The 23,065-nt window shown below is 45.1% G+C and overlaps 1 protein-coding gene across 1 annotated transcript in view; it reads right to left on the reverse strand.

Moving 5' to 3' along the window:
* LOC120052125 (microtubule-associated serine/threonine-protein kinase 2-like) overlaps positions 1-23,065 on the reverse strand; it is a 233,160-nt gene that overhangs the window by 26,559 nt on the left and 183,536 nt on the right. Inside the window, exons 8-11 of the mRNA XM_038998970.1 lie at positions 22,655-22,733; positions 17,408-17,559; positions 5,277-5,352; positions 4,838-5,047 (exon numbers count right to left, since the gene is read on the reverse strand). Of these exons, the coding sequence (XP_038854898.1) occupies positions 4,838-5,047; positions 5,277-5,352; positions 17,408-17,559; positions 22,655-22,733 (517 nt within the window). The remainder of the gene's footprint in view (positions 1-4,837; positions 5,048-5,276; positions 5,353-17,407; positions 17,560-22,654; positions 22,734-23,065) is intronic.

Here is a 23,065-nt window from a genome sequence, read left to right on the forward strand (position 1 = left end):
CGACATTTGCAACATTGTTTCAATATTTCAATTCGATGTCCTGCTGTCCCATAGTAAGGAACGTGTCGGGAGATGGAAAAAAACAAACACAGGCATTGTTTCTCAGCCAGTTGAAATCATGAATCAGCTGGCACCATTTTTATGGACATATACAAAGAAATGTCAATTGAAAAAAGGTCAAATGAAACGAAGTGTAGCTAGTTTGCAGTCTTTCCAGCTTCAGTTTGAAAATATTGTGTCAGATGTGTTGTTGGCTAGCTCCTCTGAACAACAGTGTCCTGACGAGATAGCACATTTTCTATGCCAGGCGAAATCGCGCCTCATTAGCTCACTGTTATGGATGTGTCCAAATAAATGTCATTGGAAAACTGCCTAAACAAATACAAATGCCATCACAATGTTGTTATTCTGGCTGCAATGTTTGACGTGACTGTAAGTTAGCCGTACTTGGCTAGCTAGCAAGCAAGAGATAAGAACGTTGCCAGCCAGTATGGCAATGGAACATTTAGAACGAACTACTGAGTCTCGTCCATAGGTACAGAACAAAAAGACCGAACGATTAGGTCGCGTCTCTGGCAACTGAACCGATAGAACGAACGACCAGCTGGCTTGGGTAGCAACCCTAGATTTGTGTCGGGACTATATCTTCTGTAAGGATGAAATAGTTCAAATAAATGCATAAAAATAACGTTTTTAATAAAAAATATGTCAATCATTATTTGAATATGTTGGTGACCCGTTGTATAAAAGTGATAATGCCCTCAAAGCCAGTGTCTGGGGGATATATTGGCACGGTTTGCTGGCCCTCGACGAACATCCGTACCAATATTTCCTGCAAACACCGGCTTCTCTGGCATTATCACTTAAACATACAATACAGACTGAAACTGAGAAGTAGCTAGCTAGCTAAAGCAGAATGACCTCACTGATACAGTGAAAATATACCATGGAACATGTTGTCAGTTTGGACAGAGTCATTTACCACAGAAAACCACCTAGAGAGCACCTCTGCTAACTAGAAAACACAGAGGGGGAGGAAGACAGACAAAGTGTTAGTGTGTAAAACACACATCCATCAGGTAGGTTTGGTGGAAGGCAGCCTAATAGAGAGCCAGAGCCTGTTAATAAACAAGGCCTAGCCAGGTGTCGGCCACGGGCTAATAGAAACATCCCATAGTGACAGGCAGACAGGCAGGTAGCTAGACAGACAGACCAGGCAGGCAGGCAGACTGACCAGGCAGGCAGCTAGGGGGGCAGGCAGACCAGGCAGGCAGCTAGACAGACAGGCAGGCTGACCAGGCAGGCAGACACAGGCAGACAGACAGACACACACAGACAGGCAGGCAGGCAGCTAGGCAGGCAGACAAGACAGCCAGGCAGCAAGACAGGCTGCTAGGTAGGCAGGCAGTGGGGGCCCTAGGGGCTCCAATCAGCTCCTGAATAATTTATAAAGGTAATGAAAGCGCCAAAGTGCTGAAGATGGAGGGAGGAATGGAGGATCTCCTCCCATTATAGACAAGTGATTGGTGAGTAATGGGCAGCGGTGGGACCGTCATTCACACTCACAACGGCTAATTAACTACGCTGTGTCAGTGTGAGAGACAGTTGGTGTGTGTGTGTGTGTGTGTGTGTGTGTGTGTGTGTGTGTGTGTGTGTGTGTGTGTGTGTGTGTGTGTGTGTGTGTGTGTGTGTGTGTGTGTGTGTGTGTGTGTGTGTGTGTGTGTGTGTGTGTGTGTGTGTGTGTGTGTGAGAGAGAGAGAGAAGAGTGTCTCGGACAAAACGAGTATCGTAACGGATATGGACAATTTTCCAAATTATGATTATGATGCAAGTATTTTTTGTAATTATCCGTGCTCTGAAAAAAAGTAATTTTCAGCTGGCAGCACATGTCTCTCTTTCACTCAAACAGTGTGAAGGGCAGTGTGCTCCAAACAACTATTGGCTAGTTCATCTGTCTATAAAGAAAAGGACGGGGTATCGGTTGAGCCAGCTGCAACGATTGGATTAGAACAAGCCGCTCTCTTTCTGCTCTCATTTCACCACACAGAAAAACACGCGGTTCTGTTTCACTCACTCACAGTCACTCGTCTCAGGGCACAAGTCTCCCCTTCTCTAAACATTGTGTGTGAATCAGAATCCGTAGCTAGTCATTGTTGTTCAATCTAGTTATTTCCTGTCGACTTTGCTGAGGTTATATGGTCGTTTTGTCCGTCTACGTGGCGTTGTTTAGTATGCGCACTTTGTCTGTCCGTATAATTATTCCATTGCTGACAATATCTGTCGTTATTTCGTGATCCAAGCCCATACATGCTTGCTATTATTATTTATTCTCGCCCAGGCATGTTAACCGAGCGACATATCATTTGAAAATAAAATTACAAATGTAGTTTATTTTGATTATACAAATGTTGTGGCATAAGTGTCAGGAGAGATAAGTTTTGCTCCTCTCGAAAGTGAAACAATATACGGGGTCAAGAGAATTAGCCTACCTTCATTTAAATCTGTGTCTGCAATAAATGCAGGCACTAGTAGCCAGCCATACATTAAGCTATTTATTAGCCTATTTCGTTGATAATTGAATAGGACTAAGTAAGTTTCCATCTGTCGGGTCGTTTAACAAGGTGCGTCAATGAGTGAAGGAACATAATGATGCGCTCTGAGTGATAGCGCAGTAATGTGCACTTGAGGTATAGACTTTAGCAGCATTTAAAGCGCACGTCCGGGTTTTCCGATCAAGAGCAAATCTGATTCCGAGTATCAAGTGTGATAAAACGGATACGACCAGCACACCCCTAGTGTCTCTGTACGTGTGTGGCTTTGTGTGTGTTGTGCGTCTGTGCGAGTGTGTGCATCTTCTAAACTGCCTGTGAGACCTGACTACCAGTGAGTGATGGCCAAGCCAGCCGAAGGACCACCTCTGACACACTGTGACTGATGGAGAGTGCTGAGCAGGCAGCCTAGCTGGCTAACTACCTCAATCCCCACCTCAGGTGACCTGGGCCTCTAAAGTCTACACAGGGGTCCTCCTTGGGCCAGAGGCGGGGGTTGCTATGGTGACAAGTCAGTCAGGCCCGAGGTCGAGGTAGGGGTTGAGGTGGATCAGGTGGTCTCCTGTGACGTTTTTAATGGTGTCGCCGCGTGGGGTGAATGGATATATGGGAATGGATGGATGGCCTGGCCTGGCTAGAGGAGGGTTAGAGTAGTGGCCTGGAGCTGTGACTAGACAGAGACTGAAAGGGGGAAAGGGTTAGAGGGGTGAATAACAAGACAATGGAGAAGAGCACTGACCGCTACAACTGGCTCACAACATGGAGTGACTGCATGTAGGTGCCAAATAACATACACTGAATCAACATACTAAGGTGCGTAGCAGACAACATGTGTCAAGAGGTCGGTGACCTTTTTCAAGCCCACAAAGTTGAAGTATGCAATCGCCTACCATTTGCTACTAAATAATAAGCATTAACTTTCGCAATACCATGCCTATCCCTTGTCACAGATATACCTGTAACCAACCAAGACGGTCCAGCAGAGACCTTGGCCTGACCTCAATCCAAACATCGCCCCCAACCGCAAACAGACAACAACTTAACTGGAAAAGCGTTGTGATCCCACTCCCATGTGAGTGTGCTCCACTTTCTCCTCCACTCCCTCTGCTCCAAAACATGTTGCAGCACCTCCTCTTCCTCCAGCCTCCTCTGCCACGACACACGACACATCATCCTGGGCCAGAGCGATGGAAATAACGGGGGAAAAAACGCGACGCTGGCCATCCGGATCCCTCCGCTCTGGGTACCTGTTCACTGCCTCATTCCACAGCACGTTTACATCGCCGCCACCTACTGCGCTCTGCTAAGCCCCCCGAACCATGTCGCCCAATTAGTTCCCTGAAGGTGATACAACGTTCTTTCTGTTCTCCAAATTTGGCCAGCATGTGGTTCTCGTGGGGTTAATACTCTGTCTGCTTCTCTCTTTCTTTCTCTGTCTCTCACACACAAACCACATTCTAACAGGCATCAGCCCAAACACAGGACGGTTTAAACAGCCAATCCAAGACTGGAAAACTCCCCGCAGACCCCTCCTCCTATGGCTTCATCCCTCGCTCCCTCCCTCCCTAACTTTGTCTCTCTCTCTCCCTCCCTCCCTTAGTCTCGCTCCCTCTTTCTCGGTGCACCCCTCCTCCTGGGTGTCTGGGAGATTCATCCATCACCCCTGCTGACTGCTGGGCCATGAAATTAGAATCAGGGAGAGGAGACCCCCCCCCCCCCCCCCCCCCACCCCACCCTCCGTCGACTGGGGGGCGTCGGACGAGGCCACTGGGAGCAATAATGTCACAACCGTGAGCACCCCGTCACTGTAACTGAGATAACAGAGACATCAGTGACATCACACACACACACTATTGAATGTCCCTCAAATCCTAACACAGACCAACCCGTCTTGTGACTAACATATCGGGGGCAGGTGTGGGGGAATGTGTCCCATATGGACAGAAAGAGAGAGAGAGGGGAAGGGTGGGAGGGGGAGAAGGAGAGAGGAAGGGTGTTTATGTTTTTTCGATGACCTAAACGGGTCAAAGTGGCGTCCTCATCCTATGACATCACCGTGTGTTGACGACCTGCCTGACAGACTTGACAGGCTTAATGATGATGAGTGAGGACCTTAGTGAAACCATGCGTGACGGGGGTTAACAAACAGGTGTCTAAATGAACACGAATTGGACGATATCGTCACTCAATTAATTATTCTACTGACGTTGGAGAATATCAGTGCAAAGGATGAAACTCCTCAAATCCACCTTAACTCCCAAAATGAAAAAAAAAAACAGTCCACTCACGTCTTGTAGCAGTTTCTCCAGGTTCTCCTGCAGCTCGTAAAAGTAGCGTGAGGTGATGCAGCCCTCGCGGCTTTTATCCAGGCAGTCTCTGGACAGCTCTATGACCTGGTGGTGGATGAAGCTGAGGACCCCGTCGGCCAGGGGCATCACCTTGTCAGGGGCCGAGGATGATAGGAAGTCAGCCAGACGGTCCTCCATCTGAGCCGTGGCCTGGGGACGAGAGGGGGGAGAGTTGACTCACGTATACTCACCTTCCAGACAGCTCATAGTGAGCTTTATTACAATGGAAAAGCTAATTGAAGGACTGTCATAAATTGGTTAAGATTTTAATTCTAGGTTATTAATTTCTGAATCTATTAATGTCAACTAAGTCATAGTAAACAAATGTTAAGACTGATATGAATGAATAATTAAAAAACATTTTTTTATGGGAAGTTACCTTGGGAAAGCGCTCCTTGTAGACATGGTTCATCATGACGATCTCATGGTCAAAGGAAATGGGTGAGCGACCAGGGCTGAAAGAAGACAAACATACAGAGATATGAGTGGAGAACGAAGAGACTGTAGCTTGGTGGTCTGGTCTGCACCAGTCCAGAGAGACTGTAGCTTGTTGGTCTGGTCTACACCAGTCCAGAGAGACTGTAGCTTGTTGGTCTGGTCTACACCAGTCCAGAGAGACTGTAGCTTGTTGGTCTCGTCTACACCAGTCCAGAGAGACTGTAGCTTGGTGGTCTGGTCTACACCAGTCCAGAGAGACTGTAGCTTGTTGGTCTGGTCTACACCAGTCCAGAGAGACTGTAGCTTGGTGGTCTGGTCTGCACCAGTCCAGAGAGACTGTAGCTTGGTGGTCTCGTCTACACCAGTCCAGAGAGACTGTAGCTTGTTGGTCTCGTCTACACCAGTCCAGAGAGACTGTAGCTTGGTGGTCTGGTCTACACCAGTCCAGAGAGACTGTAGCTTGTTGGTCTCGTCTACACCAGTCCAGAGAGACTGTAGCTTGGTGGACTGGTCTACACCAGTCCAGAGAGACTAGTATACTGCATGGTAGTAGGGGTCTGTGTTTTCCAGTATCCCTGAGCTGCAGTACAGCATTACAGAAGTGAGCTCCAAGTCCCAAGCCACCAGCAGAGGGATACTGTGGATGGAGGGAGGTCAGGTCACACAGAGAAGGCATGAGATACATTGAAGAGGATGACAGCTCTTAGGTCAGAAACACAGACATGGGCATACATGGCTGCACACATACTGTAGTCACACACACATGGAGAGCTGATGGCTCTTGAGACCAGGCAGGGGATTGGTGCGTTATGTTCCTGACAGTGTGTCTGAGAGTCAGTCTGAGGACCCTATCTGTCTGTCAGGACTTCATCGAGGATTTCATACTGGTGGATGTCTATGGCTGGAAAGGTCAGTTCCCCGGGGAGCGTGATGTGGAGCGGTGATGGCTCATTTAGTCTGTGTGCATCAGCCCCTTCTCTCTCTCTCCATCTCACTCTCCACATCAAAAGTCTGGCTAGCAGGAACAAATGGAGACAGCCATGACCTTTCTGTCTCTCACTCACACCACCACCGCAGAGAATAAGCTGGGGTTCTGTCTGAAGCAATGAGGCGACAATGAGACTCCCTTCTGAGACACGGTGTGTGTGTGTGTGAGAGAGAGAGAGCGAGAGAGAGAGAGAGAGAGAGAGAGACATTCCAATCTGAGCGGCTGTGTCATGTAGCGGTGTATTGGAAGCGGTGGGGGAATGTGTGGCCGGCGCAAATTTGAATTTGGGGTCCACAGATGTGACTGTTTGTGTGAGTCATCTGTGTGTCGTGTGGAGGTGTGGTCATGTGACCAGGGGGATGAGGTATTGCCTATAGTCCTCCGCCGACAGCTCGCTCATCTTATTAACCATTCTATTGCCTATTACCCAGCTCAATTGAATGAGATCACACTGTACGTGACATATGAGGTCGACTCAATAGGAGCTGTTTATCACCATCTTAACATGCTTGCGCGAAGGTGAGCTTCTCAGAACATATTCGAATATCCTCTGCTTCTCTCACACACGCATAACATACTACTTTAGTAGAACTGTCTACTTAAAAAAATAAAATATATGCCAGTCATCTTCACGAACCGAGAGGAGAAACATTCTCAGCTCTGAGTCCTGCCACACACCTCTGTTCTTTTATTTTTCTTAAATTCACTCAGAAACACAAAATCATAGCCATGCCACTGCTGCCACAGCAACCAAAGGTTAGCTCCGACAGAGATTGATGCACAGCGGCTGCTTCATAAATACTCAAATATTTTAAGGATATTTTCCAACCCCCCTTTCCTTTGTCTGTGAGTGGAGTTGCTTTGAGTGATATGTGACTTCATTGAATAAACCTCACATCCAAATGAGCTGCTAATAGAATCATTAAGGTCCCTGAGAATGAATAACGTCAGACTGACAGCCTAGAAAAGTATGCTCAGAAGTAATTTGAGAAACGACCTTGAACACAGACTCAAATTATACTTGTGGGAGGAAAGGTTTGGATCGACAGTATAAGCCTGTGTGTTAATAGGCTGAGAAGATTTCTGAAATAAACTTAACTTTGAAGACCATTGAATCCTGTTGTCGCTATTCATTTATATACTGTAGCACAACACGATTTCTCTTAAAGGATTAGCGTTTTAAAAAGGGGTGAATTGGCAGTGTGAGCTTTTTAAACACTGATGTCAGATTACGTGAAAAGGGTGCTCAAAAGGAAAAGGTAGAGGATGATTAAGAGGGTAAATTAAGTGAATCAGAGCGAGAGAGAGAGAGAGAGAAGAGAGAGAGAGAGAGAATAACATTGCCCCAACACCAGTGAGGCATGCGACTGGGGAAATGAAGGACCTAATTGACCGTGACAGAGAAGAGGCCGGGCAGGGAGGGGTGTGTATGTGTGTGTGTGTGTGAGGGGCAGGGAGGTGTATGTACAGTGCCTTGCAAAAGTATTCATCCCCCTTGGCGTTTTTCCTATTTTGTTGCATTACAACCTGTAATTTAATAAATAGATTTTTATTTGGATTTAATGTAATGGGCATGCACAAAATAGTCCAAATTGGTGAAGTGGAATGAAAAAATAACTGAAAATTGGTGCGTGCATATGTATTCACCCCCTTTGTTATGAAGCCCCTAAATAAGATCTGGTGCAGCCAATTACCATCAGAAGTCACATAATTTGTGAATTAAAGTCCACCTGTGTGCAATCTAAGTGTCACATGATCTGTCACATCATCTCAGTATATATACACCTGTTCTGAAAGGCCCCAGAGTCTGCAACACCACTAAGCAAGGGGCACCACCAAGCAAGTGGCACCATGAAGACCAAGGAGCTCTCCAAACAGGTCAGGGACAAAGTTGTGGAGAAGTACAGATCGGACCAGGGAAGGAGGGCATTAATCAGAGCGGCAACAAAGAGACCAAAGATAACCCTGAAGGAGCTGCAAAGCTCCACAGTGGAGATTGGAGTACCCGTCCATAGGACCTCTTTAAGCCTTACACTCCACAGAGCTGGGCTTTACGGAAGAGTGGCCAGAAAAAAAAGCCATTGCTTAAAGTAAAAAATAAGCAAACATGTTTGGTGTTCACCAAAAGGCATGTGGGAGAGTCCCCAAACATATGGAAGAAGGTACTTTGGTCAGATGAGACTAAAATTTTGCTTTTTGGCCATCAAGGAAAACGCTATGTCTGGCGCAAACCCAACTCCTCTCATCATCCCGAGAACACCATCCCCAGTGAAGCATGGTCGTGGCAGCATCATGCTGTGGGGATGTTTTTCCATCGGCAGGGACTGGGAAACTGGTCAGAATTGAAGGAATGATGGATGGCGCTAAATACAGGGAAATTCTTGAGGGAAAACTGTTTCAGTCTTCCAGAGATTTGAGACTGGGATGGAGGTTCACCTTCCATGACCCTAAGCATACTGCTAAAGCAACACTCGAGTGGTTTAAGGGGAAACATTTAAATGTCTTGGACTGGCCTAGTCAAAGCCCAGACCTCAATCCAATTGAGAACCTGTGGTATGACTTAAAGATTGCTGTACACCAGCGGAAACCATCCAGCTTGAAGGAGCTGGAGCAGTTTTGCCTTGAAGAATGGGCAAAAATCCCAGTGGTTAGATGTGCCAAGCTTATAGAGACATACCCCAAAAGAGTTGCCGCTGTAATTGCTGCAGAAGGTGGCTCTACAAAGTATTGACTTTGTGGGGGGTGAATAGTTATGCATGCTCAAGTTCTGTTTTTTTGTCTTATTTCTTGTTTGTTTCACAATAAAAAATATTTTGCATCTTCAAAGTGGTAGGCATGTTGTATAAATCAAATGATACAAACCCCCAAACATTTTTTATTCCAGGTTGTAAGGCAACAAAATAGGAAAAATGCCAAGGGGGGTGAATACTCTCACAAGCCACCGTATGTATGTGTTTGTGTGTGTGAGCACCTCAGAGACCCATTCACCTCAGAGCCCCATTCGATGAGACATTAATGACATGGGTAATAAATTCAACAAGGGGACACCCAAAATGAAGGGCTGAGCTGCTGAGGGAAGGGTAGAAGTGTTTAATTAAATACACCGTCTGTGACTGTGTGTGTGTGACTGTCTCTGTTTCTGTCTGTGAGGCTCTGTGCTGCTCATTAAAACAGGACCCACCGCTGGATATGACAAGCCTATGATGGATGAACATGTTGAGATTATTTCTACAACTCCAGAAGAATGAGAGAGAGAAGAGAAAGAGAGAGGGAAAGAGAGAAAGACAGAGAGAGAGAGAGAGGGTAAGATACAGAGATGGATAGAGTGAGAGAGAGAGAAACAGAGGGAGAGGTAGAGAGATAGGAAGGACAGGAGAATAAGCATTGCCGTCACCACTCTCAGCATGGCTGATGATAAGGCCATGAAATGAGCATATGATTGCTTCTTTCTTTAATTTTAATTAGCTGGTCTGAGACAGCTTTGTCCTCCCTCTCTCACTCCCTCCCGTGCTTTCCCTAGGGATGTGCATCTTTCCCTTTCAAGACGATTCGATACGGATCTAGATTCATGGGCTCTGATAAAATACAGGAACGATACGTTATAGTTTGAAATTATTCGATTTGGTTCGATTCGATGCAGTAACATTTGATGCATAAACACATTCGTTTTCCATTCGAAATAAAAAATTTGCTGCTGAGCTGGATCTGTCTGAGCTGACTGTGTGTGTGTGTGTGTGTGTGTGTGTGTGTGTGTGTGTGTGTGTACATTATGTATGTCTATGGTGTATGTGCTATGTGGGTACCTGAGCTGTCTATCACATTATGGAGGGTAGCCTATATTTTTTGTCCCCCCCCCCCCCCCCCCCCCCCGCACTTTGGTTCTGATATCACCATGAACCACTAACTAACTTGTCATTTTTGCACATTAAGTGTTTCAGTTAGTAATGTATCAATATTTATCATTTACAAATTAGCTATGACATAGCCAATGAAGATACAGTACCAGTCAAAAGTTAGGACACTTATTTAAGTCTTTTTCTTTATTTGTACTATTTTCTACATTGAAGACATCAAAACTATGAAATAACACATGGAATCATGTAGTAACCAAAATATATTTTATATTTGAGATTCTTCAAAGTAGCCACCCTTTGCCTTGATGACAGTTTTGCACATTCTTGGCATTCTCTCAACCAGCTTTATGAGGTAGACACCTGAAATGCTTTTTCAACAGTCTTGCTTTTCCTTCACCCTGAGGTCCAAATCATCCCAAACCATCTCAATTGGGTTGAAGTCAGGTGATTGTGGAGGCCAGGTCATCTGATGCAGCACTCCATCACCCAATTCAATTCAAGGCGCTTTATTGGCATGGGAAACATGTGTAAACATTGCCAAAGCAAGTTAAGTAGATAATAAACAAAAGTGAAATAAACAATAAAAATGAACAGTAAACATTACACTCACAGAAGTTCCAAAATAATAAAGACATTTCAAATGTCATATTATGTATATATACAGTGTTGCAATGATGTGCAAATGGATAAAGTACAAAAGGGAAAATAAATAAACATTCATATGGGTTGCATTTACAATGGTGTTTGTTCTTCACTGGTTGCCCTTTTCTTGTGGCAACAGGTCACAAATCTTGCTCCTGTGATGGCACACTGTGGTATTTCACCCAGTAGATATGGGAGTTTATCAAAATCTGTTTGTTTATTTTCAAATTCTTTGTGGACCTGTGTAATCTAAGGAAAATATGTGTCTCTAATATGGTCATACATTTGGCAGGAGGTTAGGAAGTGCGGCTCAGTTACCACCTCATTTTGTGGGCAGTGTGCACATAGTCTTTCTTCTCTTGAGAGCCAGGTCTGCCTACGGCCGCCTTTCTCAATAGCAAGGCTATGCTCACTGAGTCTGTACATAGTCAAAGCTTTTCTTAAGTTTGGGTCAGTCACAGTGGTCAGGTATTCTGCCACTGTGTACTCTCTGTTTAGGGCCAAATAGCATTCTAGTTTGCTCGTTTTTTTTTGTTAATTCTTTCCAATGTGTCAAGTAATTATCTTTTTGTTTTCTCATGATTTGGTTGGGTCTAATTGTGTTGCTGTCCTGGGGCTCTGTGGGGTCTGTTTGTGTTTGTGAACAGAGCCCCAGGACCAGCTTGCTTAGGTGACTCTTCTCCAGGTTCATCTCTCTGTAGGTGATGGCTTTGTTATGGAAGGTTTGGGAATCAGTTCCTTTTAGGTGGTTGTAGAATTTAGCGTCTCTTTTCTGAATTTTGATAATTAGCGGGTATCGGCCTAATTCTGCTCTGCATGCATTATTTGGTGTTTTACGTTGTACACGGGGGATATTTTTTGTAGAATTCTGCAGGCAGAGTCTCAATTTGGTGTTTATCCCATTTTGTGAATTCTTGGTTGGTGAGCGGACCCCAGACCTCACAACCATAAAGGGCAATGGGTTCCATAAATTATTAAAGTATATTTAGCCAGATCCTAATTGGTATGTCGAATTTTATGTTCCTTTTGATGGCATAAAATGCCCTTCTTGCCTTGTCTCTCAGATCGTTCACAGCTTTGTGGAAATGACCTGTGGCGCTGATGTTTAGGCTGAGGTTTGTATGTTTTTTTGCTTGCTCTAGGGCAACGGTGTCTAGATGGAATTTGTATTTGTGGTCCTGGCGACTGGACCTTTTTTGGAACACCATTATTTTGGTCTTACTGAGATTTACTGTCAGGGCCCAGGTCTGGCAGAATCTGTGCAGAAGATCTAGGTGCTGCTGTAGGCCTTCCTTGGTTGGTGACAGAAGCACCAGATCATCGGCAAACAGTATACATTTTACTTCAGATTCTAGTAGGGTGAGGCCGGGTGCTGCAGACTGTTCTAGTGCTCTCGCCAACTCATTGATATACAGTATATGTTGAAGAGGGTGGGGCTCACTCTCCTTCTTGGTCAAATAGCCCTTACACATCCTGGAGGTGTGTTCTATCCGCCATCACTTCATATTTCAGCATGATAATGCATGCCCCAATGTCGCAAGGATCTGTACACAATTCCTGGAAGCTAAAAATGTACCAGTTCTTCCATGGCCTGCATACTAACCAGACATGTCACCTGTTGAGCATGTTTGGGATGCTCTGGATCGACAGCATGTTCCAGTTCCCGCCGATATCCAACAACTTCCCACAACTATTGAAGAGGAGTGGCACAACATACCACAGGCCACAATCAACAACCTGAGGCAAATGGTGGTCACACCAGATACTGATTTTCTGATCGACACCCCTACCAACAGATGCATATTTGTATTCCCAGTCATGTGAAATCCATCAATGTATTTCAATTGAATGAATTGAATGATATATGAACTGTAACAGTCAAATCTTTGAAATTGTCGCATGTTGCGTTTATATTTTTATTCCGTATACATACAGTATTTTGTCAACTAATAAAGCCAAATATCACGCAGGCCATTTTAGCATTTGAATGCTGAAGGTTCAGCAAGATCAAGAACAGGCCGCCTACCTCGCGTTGGTCAGGGTGCGAAGCTGGGCACAGAATGCAGTTTAACTAGGCTACTGATATTGCCTGGGGTTGTAGCACTGTTACATGCAGTTTGATACTGAAGGACAGGACACATCAGTTGCCACAAAAGCTTAGAGCTATTTTCGGGAAGGTAGAAAGAATGTAATATAAGCAAAAATAATGTGTGAACCGGCGAGTTGTAACGTTTGAATAGATTGAATAGATTTTCTGACCGTTGCAGTGGCGACACGTCATTCAGGGTTTTGAGCCCCACCTGCATGTTATTTTGCCATTAATACATGTCACATATCAGTTTGCAAACAATGTCCCCCAAAAATAATTGAGTTAATGGAGCCACATCCAAACATGGTCTTTTTTTTTGCCTTCTTGAGTAAGGCAGTTCCAAAATGCAGGTGTTTAAGCCTAGCTCAGTGCTTTCTGTGGTGGTGGGGCAGCCAGCAGAAAACACAGAGTGTAGGGTTGACAAAATATGCCCACAAATTGTGTGCCGCTGCATAATTTATGTAATATGCCAGGGAGATATGTATACTGTAGCTAAGAAAGTAATACTACGTTTATGTTGTGTAGTAAGCTGCTAGTAGCCCATGTGCCTCACCCTAATAATTTGGCCCCTTTCCCCCTTATAACTTAGCCTACTGTTCCAATTTGGTGGTGCACATGTAGCCTTTTGCCTGTTTTAGGAAATGTCATCATCGAATATTGTAAGAGCTTTCATTGTCTGCTTATATGTCCCCTTTATTTATCCTATGATTCTGACTTGGTGTACAGGGACAATACTGTAAGAACGGCCCATGTTCTGAATTCTATCTCTGTACAAATAGTTATATTGATTACGTCCATCTTAGCTTGCTCATTAATGTCTTAATCGAAATTACGGATGACCTCTTATCCACTCATCGTTCCCTTATGCCATAGTTTGTACATCTCAATTGTCAGTAGAAACCACATTTGTTTAAGAAAGTCAGCCATATCAGCTATGTTTTTTTAAAAAGGCAGTAAATGAGGCTGAATGAACTGTTTTGCTGCCAGACAAGGCTCCACTGATAGCCAGGTGTAGCGGTGGTAAGGATTCACTCCATGGTGCTGAAAATAAAGTTATGCTTTTGGGACAGCTTTTTACAGTTTCTGGGCACCGTTTGTCACCGTTATAGTGCAATTAATGTATTATTTAGTGTTGTGTAGTGGCTTTGCTGGCATTGTCGTGGAAATTCAAATCAATAATGAGAAGAGACAAGGTCAATCACCAATCAGGATATTACTTTATTCAAAACGTTTTAATAACATAGATTAATTATTGCAATAATGAAGCTGGTCGACGAACCAACCCTAGATGATTCATTGAGAGCCCAACGAGCGGATTTGAGCCACAGCATTTTATAGCAAAGTACATCCTTCTGAATATTCATGACAAACAACAGATGTATGGAATGGGTCAAGGTCAGGATTTGTATGATTCACAACAGACAGTATCTTCTGTATAGACTGTTCTCATTGTTTAGAAACCCATACCCGAGCCATCTCTCCCTGGTACCTTCCAGTCAAACTGTAGCCATCTCTCTCACATGAATGAATGTGGCCTAAGGCATCGTAAATATACTGTCAGCATTAAGCCCCAGAGGCTCACTCTCAGTTCACACAGACACAATATAGTTTTAAGAACCCCCTATTCTGTTGCATAAAACAATAATTTGATGCAATAACAGTATTATAACATAATCTTGTAATTTCACCCACAACAGCATGCGTTAAAAAAATGGGTGAATTTTCCCCACCAAGATGTACATGCTAAAATCGTCACTGGATCGATGCATACTTAATTTGGATCGGTTTGGGGTCCGCAGCCCGATGCACTTGTATCTTAAACATTTGAATCAGGGGCCGATGTGTATCGGTGAATTGTTGCATCCCTAGCTTTCTCTCGCTCGTTCTTTCACACTCTCTCCCTCACCTCATCTGCCTTGTAGCACTCTTTCCCGCCCGTTCTCTCTGTTTATTTCGATAGCAATCACCCTCTTTGAAGCCCCTCCATCCTTCTCTCACTATCTCTTTCACTTCCTAAAGCCTCACTCTCCTCTCCCCCTACCAATCTCTCTCTCTCCATCTCTGCCCATCTCTCTCCTTCATCAGATGATTAATCCTTGCTGAGGCATACAGTAAAGTCATACAGCAGGGATAGTCATTTGTAAACGGCTAGTAATGGCTTTCTCTCATACCTCATCTGAGATTTATACATCTCATTCCTATAGCCTGAGTGCCAGGCAGGCCCCTTGAGAGTACATTCAGATAGAGATACGGCCTAGTAGGAGGGGAAAGGCTAGGCCTCTGTCTCATCGAGTCATCTTAACACTAAACCTCATCTCTCTCTCTCTCTAAAGGCGAAGTGTCTCTCTCATATCATACCAACAGAGCCATGTTCTGTTCTCCATTCATGAGGATAGAGTGAGATGAAAGCAGTGTGTTCTAAATCCACACAGATGAAGGGAACGAGACAAGAAGAGAGGAGAGGAGAGGGGGTGTAGAGATGAGATATGTCTGCTGCGAAGGCAGAAAGTTTGGGCCTTTCAGTAGCTAGTCTGTTTGATGTTTAGCTTTTGAAAGGAGGGGTAACTGAATGCAGAGACAGGAGCCAGGGGAGGAGGAGGAGGAGAAGGAGGAGAAGGAAGAAGGGGGGGGATTAAGACTGGCAGTTGCAGGTCATAACAGAACAGGGCAGGACAGGGAGGCACAGCTGAACTGCTGATCAGCTGAGATGGCACCAGTTCTGGCACCTCAGAACTCAGAGAATACAGTGTCAGTGACAAATTGACTGAATGAGATAGAGACACTAGATATACACATAAGTATGTGGACACCCCTTCAAATTAGTTGATTCGGCTATTTCAGCCACACCGTTGCTGACAGGTGTCTAAAATCGAGCACACAGCCATGCAATCTCCATAGGCAAACATTGGCAGTAGAATGGCCTTACTGAAGAGCACAGTAACTTTCAATGTGGCACCGTTATAGGATGCCACCTTTCCAACAATCAGTTTGTCAAAATTCTGCTCTGCTAGTGCTGCTCCAGTCAACTGTAAGCGCTGTTATTATGAAGTGGAAACGTCTAGGAGCAACAACGGTTCAGCCGCGAAGTGGTAGGCCACACAAGCTCACAGAACGGGATCGCTGAGTGCTGAAGCGTGTAGTGTGTAAAAATCGTCTGTCCTCGGTTATAACACTCACTATCGTGTTCCAAACTGCCTCTGGAAGCAACATCAGTACAAGAACTGTTCATCGGGAGCTTCATGAAATGGGTATCCATGGCTGAGCAGCAGCACACAAGTCTAAGATCACCATGTGCAATGCCAAGCATCGGCTGGAGTGGAGTAAAGCTTGCCGCCATTGGAAACGCGTTCTCTGGAGTGATGAATCACGCTTCACCATCTGGCCAGTTCAACGGACAAACCTGGGTTTGACGGATGCCAGGAGAACGCTACCTGCCCGAATGCATAGTTCCAACTGTAAAGTGGGGCTGTTTTCCATGGTTTGGGCTAGGCCCCTTAGTTCCAGTGAAGGGAAATCTTAACACTACAGCATACAATGACATTCTAGAAGATTCTGTGCTTCCAACTTTGTGGCAATAGTTTGGGGAAGGCCCTTTCCTATTTCAGCATGACAATACCCCCGTGCACAAAGCGAGGGCCATACAGAAATGGTTTGTCGAGTTCAGTGTGGAAGAACTTGACTGGCCTGCACAGAGCCCTGACCTCTACCCCATCAAACCCCTTTTGGATGAATTGGAACGCAGACTGCGAGCCAGGCCTAATCGCCAAACATCACTGCCCGACCTCACTAATGCTCTTGTGACTGAATGGAGCAATGTTCCAAAATCTAGTGGAAAGCCTTCCCAGAAGAGTGGAGGCTGTTATAGCAACAAAAGGGGAACCAACTCCATATTAATGTCCATGACCCTGGAATGAGACGTTCGACAAGGAGGTGTCCACATACTTTTGGGCATGTAGTGTACATTCTGGCACCAAAAACTGATAGACACAGAAAAAGTGAGACCAGTAAAGGACACAAAGAGGGAGACAGATGGAGAGTGAGCGAGAGTGAGGTGGAGAGAGACAGAGAAGTGGAGAAAAGCAAGAGTGACAGAGATAAAGTGAGAGAGAGACAGACAGATAGACAGACAGACAGAAAGAGGGACAGGGTGTGATGGCTAACGAGCGAGGAGTCTGAGGCTGAGGTAGACTGGGTGTCAGTGATAAGGGCAGTAGACAGGTGATAGAAGTCTGCTGCTGCCAGCCTGCCACACTGAAGAGGTCACAGTCACTCACACCTGCCAGCGATGTGTCAATGAGAAGGGCCTGACCTTTTTGTCTACCAAATACAGGTAGAATACCTTTGTGTCTACAAAAGTTACAGCCTACAGATAGGCCTCCTGACAAACAACAGACAGTCATTTAGGTGAGATACTGCAGGAGGATGGCAAAGGGGGGTTTGAGTGGGCACTGGGCATTGTACTGAAGTGTGGGTGTATGAGTCTCTGGCGGATATCCTACCTGAGGCTACGTGAGCGGGGGCGCATGGACGAGTGTCGTCCCTCCTCGTCGGTGATGCTCTCGGAGCTGAAGTGCTTGGTGAGGAAGTGCAGCTCGTCCGCCGTGGGCTGGAAGGGCAGCTGGTGCAGCTTCTCCTGGGATGAACAGGATGACTGTGAGAAGCAGAGAGGGAGGGATTACAAGGGTAGAAGAGCCGGGCGCTAGTTGCGGCTAACTGCTAGAGGGAGGGAGTACAAGGGCAAAAGAGCCCATTGCTAGTAGCGAGTAACTGAACTCCTGGTTAGTGGCTATGGTAGTGTGCTCTACTCTCTACTGGGCTGTTGCTTTTGAAGAAGAGATAAAGAAACTGAATGAACAAACTCTGGAGAGTTTCAAATTGGGATAACTGTCTAAATCTGACAGTATATTAGGGGGTAATGCTGCTCCTTTGAGCAGGATAAAAACATTTAACATTGTAAGAGTGCATGGTTAGACTAATGATGATTTGAAAAAAGTTGCTTTAAAGGCATGAGCTCTGCTTTGTTTTTTGCGCAGGCTCAACACATCAGTCTCTCATTCACAATTTGACAAGCACTTGATAATGCCTCGAATTTCACGACGGCATCCCGTATGTGGCCGTAATGCACCCTAAAAGAATCCATGCCTTTTGCGGCCAGTGGCCATTGTGCCCTTGGCCCAGAGTGCTGCGTTGTGCCCTTCTCCGAGCTCCTAAGCACCTCTCACTCACATGGCTCTCCATCACGTGATCGGGTCTTTCTCACAGGCAACAAGTGAAGACAGACACATTGGGGACACAACTGCATATTGAAAATATTGGAAGAACTGTCCGTCCAGATTTACTTTTCATCAGCCAACAAGATGAGTAGGCCTAACGAACAGCAAAAGCATTAGCCTATGTCAATCCACTATCCCACATAGTACAAAAGTACAAAAAACATACTGTACGCATGCACACACACACCAAGGTAATTATACAGTGCATTCAGAAAGTATTCAGACCCCTTCACTTTTTCCACATTTTGTTACGTAACAACCTTATTCTAAAATGGAATGAATAAATATCTTCATTAATCTACACAAAATACATCATAATGACAAAGTGAAACCGGGTTTTATAAAAAAATATTTTAAATAAAAAACAGAAATATCTTATTTTGTATTTAGAACCTTTGCTATGAGACTCAAAATTGAGCTCAGGTGCATCCTGTTTCCATTGATCATCCTTGAGATGTTTCTACAATTGTAGTCCACCTGTGGTAAATTCAATTAATTGGACATGATTTGGAAAGGCACTCACCTATTTATATAAAGGTCCCACAGTTGACAGTGCATGTCAGAGAAAAAAAACAAGCCATGAGGTCGAAGGAATTGTCCGTAGAGCTCCAGGACAGGATTGTGTAAAAGCACAGATCTGGGGAAGGGTATCAAAACATTTCTGCAGCATTGCAGGTCCCCAAAAACACAGTGGCCTCCATCATTCTTAAATGGAAGAAGTTTGCAACCACCAAGACTCGTCCTAGAGCTGGCTCGCCCCCGGCCAAATTGAGCAATCAAGGGAGAAGGGCCTTGGTCAGTGAGGTGACCAAGAACACAACGGTCACTCTGACAGAGCCCCAGAGTTCCTCTGTGGAGATGGGAGAACCTTCCAGAAGGACAACCATCTCTGCACAACTCCACCAATCAGGCCTTTATGGTAGAGTGGACAGACGGAAGCCACACCTCAGTAAAAGGCACACAGCCCGCTTGTAGTTTCCCAAAAGGCACCTAAAGGACTCTCAGACCATGAGAAACAAGATTCTCTTGTCTGATGAAACCAAGATTGAACTCTTTGGCCTGAATGCCAATCGCCACGTCTGGAGGAAACCTGGCACCATCCCTACGGTGAAGCATGGTGGTGGCAGCATCATGCTGTGGGGATGTTTTTCAGCGGCAGGGACTGGGAGACTAGTCAGAATCGAGGGAAAGTTGAACGGAGCAAAGTACAAAGACATCCTTGATGAAAACCTGCTCCAGAGCACTTAGGGCCTCAGACTGGGGCGAAGGTTCACCATCCAACAGGACAACGACCCTAAACACACAGCCAAGACAACGCTGGAGTGGCCTAAGTCTCTGAATTTCTTTGAGTGGCCCAGCCAGAGCCCGGACTTGAACCCGATCTAACATCTCTGGAGAAACCTGAAAATAGCTGTGCAGCGACACTCCACATCCAACCTGACAGAGCTTGAGAAGATCTGCAGAGAAGAAACTCCCCAAATACAGATGTGCCAAGCTTGTAGCGTCATACCCAAGAAGACTCGGGGCTGTAATCGCTGCCAAAGGTGCTTCAACAAAGTACTGTGTAAAGGGACTGAATACTTATGTAAAAGTAGTATTATACATTTGCAAAAAAATCTAAAAAACTGTTTTTGCTGGGTCATTATGGGATATATTGTGTAGATTTATGAGTGAAAAACCCACGTTATTTTTTAACGCTGTAACATAACAAAATGTGGAATAAGTCAAGGGGTCTGAATCCTTTCCGAATGCACTGTAGTTTTAGGATTTTCATTTGAAATTAAGTTTAGTTTAAGTTTTATCATAACATTTGTATTTCATTTATATATTATTTAGTTTCAGTTTAAATGTTAGGGACAAAAAGTAGCCTATGCTTGTAGGCTAGGAGCCAATTATGTGTTGTATAGTTTTTGTTGATGTCATTTCTTGTCACGGTGGGCAGTAATGCGTAAGGTGATTGGTCAGGTCATAGGTTAGGTAGAGTCAGCAAGATGGTGTAGATGCACAAAGTAAACAGTAGTAATGGGTCAATTTCCGCAACAACCAGGAGCGTTGAAGCGAGAGGTTAAACTTCTACGCTGGTTAGGTCCTGTAGCTACCAGTTGTAGCAGCGTGAAGCGCACCCGTACACATGCACATATACTCTGTGTGACTGTGTGAGAGCAAAGTCTTGCATCGTGCTCATCTCAGCGGCCACGCTAAAGCGGATCACTTCTGTCAAGTCGGTGAACATCATTGGTCGCTGACTTTCAAATTGTGTTGCATGCATGATGGAGATAAGAATTGAATTTTAGAATTGTCTGACTTGTGCCTAAATGCCAACTGCATGAACTTGACAAAAATCACGATCAAACGTCATGAAGTTTTAACTGCAAGTTTCTGCAGTTGCTCTTCACCAACTTCATCCTGCAGCCATCACCTGTATCGTGGGAGGCTCTGTTGTCAACCAATCATTAGGGTGTTGTTTTTTCCCATGCGAACGTGACCAAAGACATGACTGAAACAAGAAACAATTTGACTCAATTTATGTATACAGTGGCTATACATTAGTGGCCAGTTTATTAGGTACACCCATCTAGTCCTGGGTCGGAACCCCTTTGCCTCCAGAACAGCCTGAATTATTCAGGGCATGGACATGTTGCTCAATTGGTATCAAGGGACATGACTAGTGATGCACCAACACTACATTTTTGGCCGATACTGATATTTTATATCCGATATTTTCCTTGCCAAAAAAAACGATACCGATAACCAATATTACATTTTATTTTATTTTAGTTAACACACACACACACATGGACGCAGTGCTCTAAGGCACTACATCTCAGTGCAAGAGGCGTCACTAGAGTCCTTGGTTCGAATCCAGGCTGTATTACATCCGGCCGTGATTGGGAGTCCTGTAGGGCAGCGCACAATTGGCCCAGCGTCGTCTGGGTTTGGCCGGGGTAGGCTGTCATTGTAAATAAGAATTTTACTTGCCTAGTCAAATAACACACCACACTGACCAAAAAGTTATTTTGTTGGCATTTACGTATGTCCCCATTACCAGTAAAAGATTATCAAAATCTCTTTCTTTCACTTACTTGCTGTGCTGTTCCGTTGTTCATTTGTTTCATTCTCGACCAGGATTTCATCATACATGTCAAGCAGTGAAGTTTCAGCTCTGTCTGTCCGTGCCCTCTCTTCCTCGGTGCGTACTGTCACTGTGTCCGATTCCATCTTGTCCAGCTGTGTATGTAACATTTCACATAAACCCTGTTTCTTGTCTGCATCGAAGTAGCGGTCCTTGTACATAGCATCGAGCATGGTGGCGACACAGTAAAGAGAGAATGCCACCGAATCGCTTGTTCACAGCCCGTGTCGGCAGTTTTGCTGAGCAGGCGTTTCAATGCCATGACAGAGGGTATCACGTCTGCTGCAGGCGCAGTTGATGACCTTATTTCTCGAGTCAGTTGTTCGAATGGAGCTGGCTAGTGTGTTCATGTTTCCATGTTTCAAACATGTTCTCAAATGCCATTGAAATGGCAGCAGCGGTATGACAAGCAGCACATTCATGAGCATGCAAAACGACTTTCCTCAGTACGAAATCCTCGACGACCCACTGTGCTGTCAGACTCAGCATGCTCATGGGGCTGATATCGCTGGTCCAAATGTCAGTCGTGAAGCTAATAGCAGTGACGCTATGCCTGTGTAACTCCGGTGGGGAAACATCTGAAAAATAGCGCACTTGATAATGTGTACCGGTGTTCGACCAGTTGGCGAAAGCCAACACCACCCACGACAGAGAACGGTTGATTGTCAAGGGCAATGAATTCCAATTATCTTGGATTTCGCCTTTGAGTTGTCTTGCTGAAATGTTCTTACTCTTTCAAATGACTGCTCGACTTGTTGACTGCTCGATCTACACAGCAGACATTGTGGGCTAGGTTAGGAATACTGTGTTGCATGTGTAGCGCTAAATATTACGTGGCGTCATTACATCATGTACCTACGTTATATAGGTATGCACGTCAGCTTTGACATCGGTTTTGCACATTGGGGCGTTAAACTAGACATCGGGCCGATGTTGCCATTTTTAGCTAATATCGGCCGATTCCGATATGTTCACCGATATATCGTGCATCCCTAGACAGGACTGCATGTGTTTTTTTCCCCCCTTAACATTCTCAGTAAACCCTAAACACTGTTGTACGTGAAAAGCCCAGGAGGCCCATCCGTTTCAGAGAAACTAGAACCGGTGTGCCTGTCACCGACGATCATACCACACTCAAAGTCACTTTCTAACGTTTAATCGAACAGTAACTGAATGCCTCGATGCCTGACCTTGACGCACACACACACACACACACACACACACACACACACACACACACACACACACACACACACACACACACACACACACACACACACACACACACACACACACACACACACACACACACACACACACACACACACACACACACACACCGAGACAGTGGAGCTGGGTGTGTTGGTGCCATATCCAGAGGAGGGCAGTGATGCCAGAGACCAGCGCCTGCCATCCGTCCTGAGAATAGAAATGGAGGGAAACAGAGAGAGAGAGAGAGAGAGAGAACGAGATAGAGAGATACGGAGGAGCAGAGAGGATGGAAAGGATTAAGGTCAGACAAGTTCCTGGGTTAACTATGAAAGGTTTGACGGAGCCATGGTACCACAGTTGTGCTTCGCCGCGCTAGATGTCTGTAAGAACTTAAACACAAAACACAGGCAAGCAAACACACACACACTGACACAAACCAACACACACACACCTTCTGCCAAGAAGACAACATAGAAATGAATATGAGATTAAATGAAATATGTTCTGCAGGAGGGAGTACAGTCCTGGTTATAGGGCAG

The sequence above is a fragment of the Salvelinus namaycush genome, chromosome 8, assembly GCF_016432855.1.
Source record: "Salvelinus namaycush isolate Seneca chromosome 8, SaNama_1.0, whole genome shotgun sequence".
Lineage (NCBI taxonomy): Eukaryota > Metazoa > Chordata > Actinopteri > Salmoniformes > Salmonidae > Salvelinus > Salvelinus namaycush.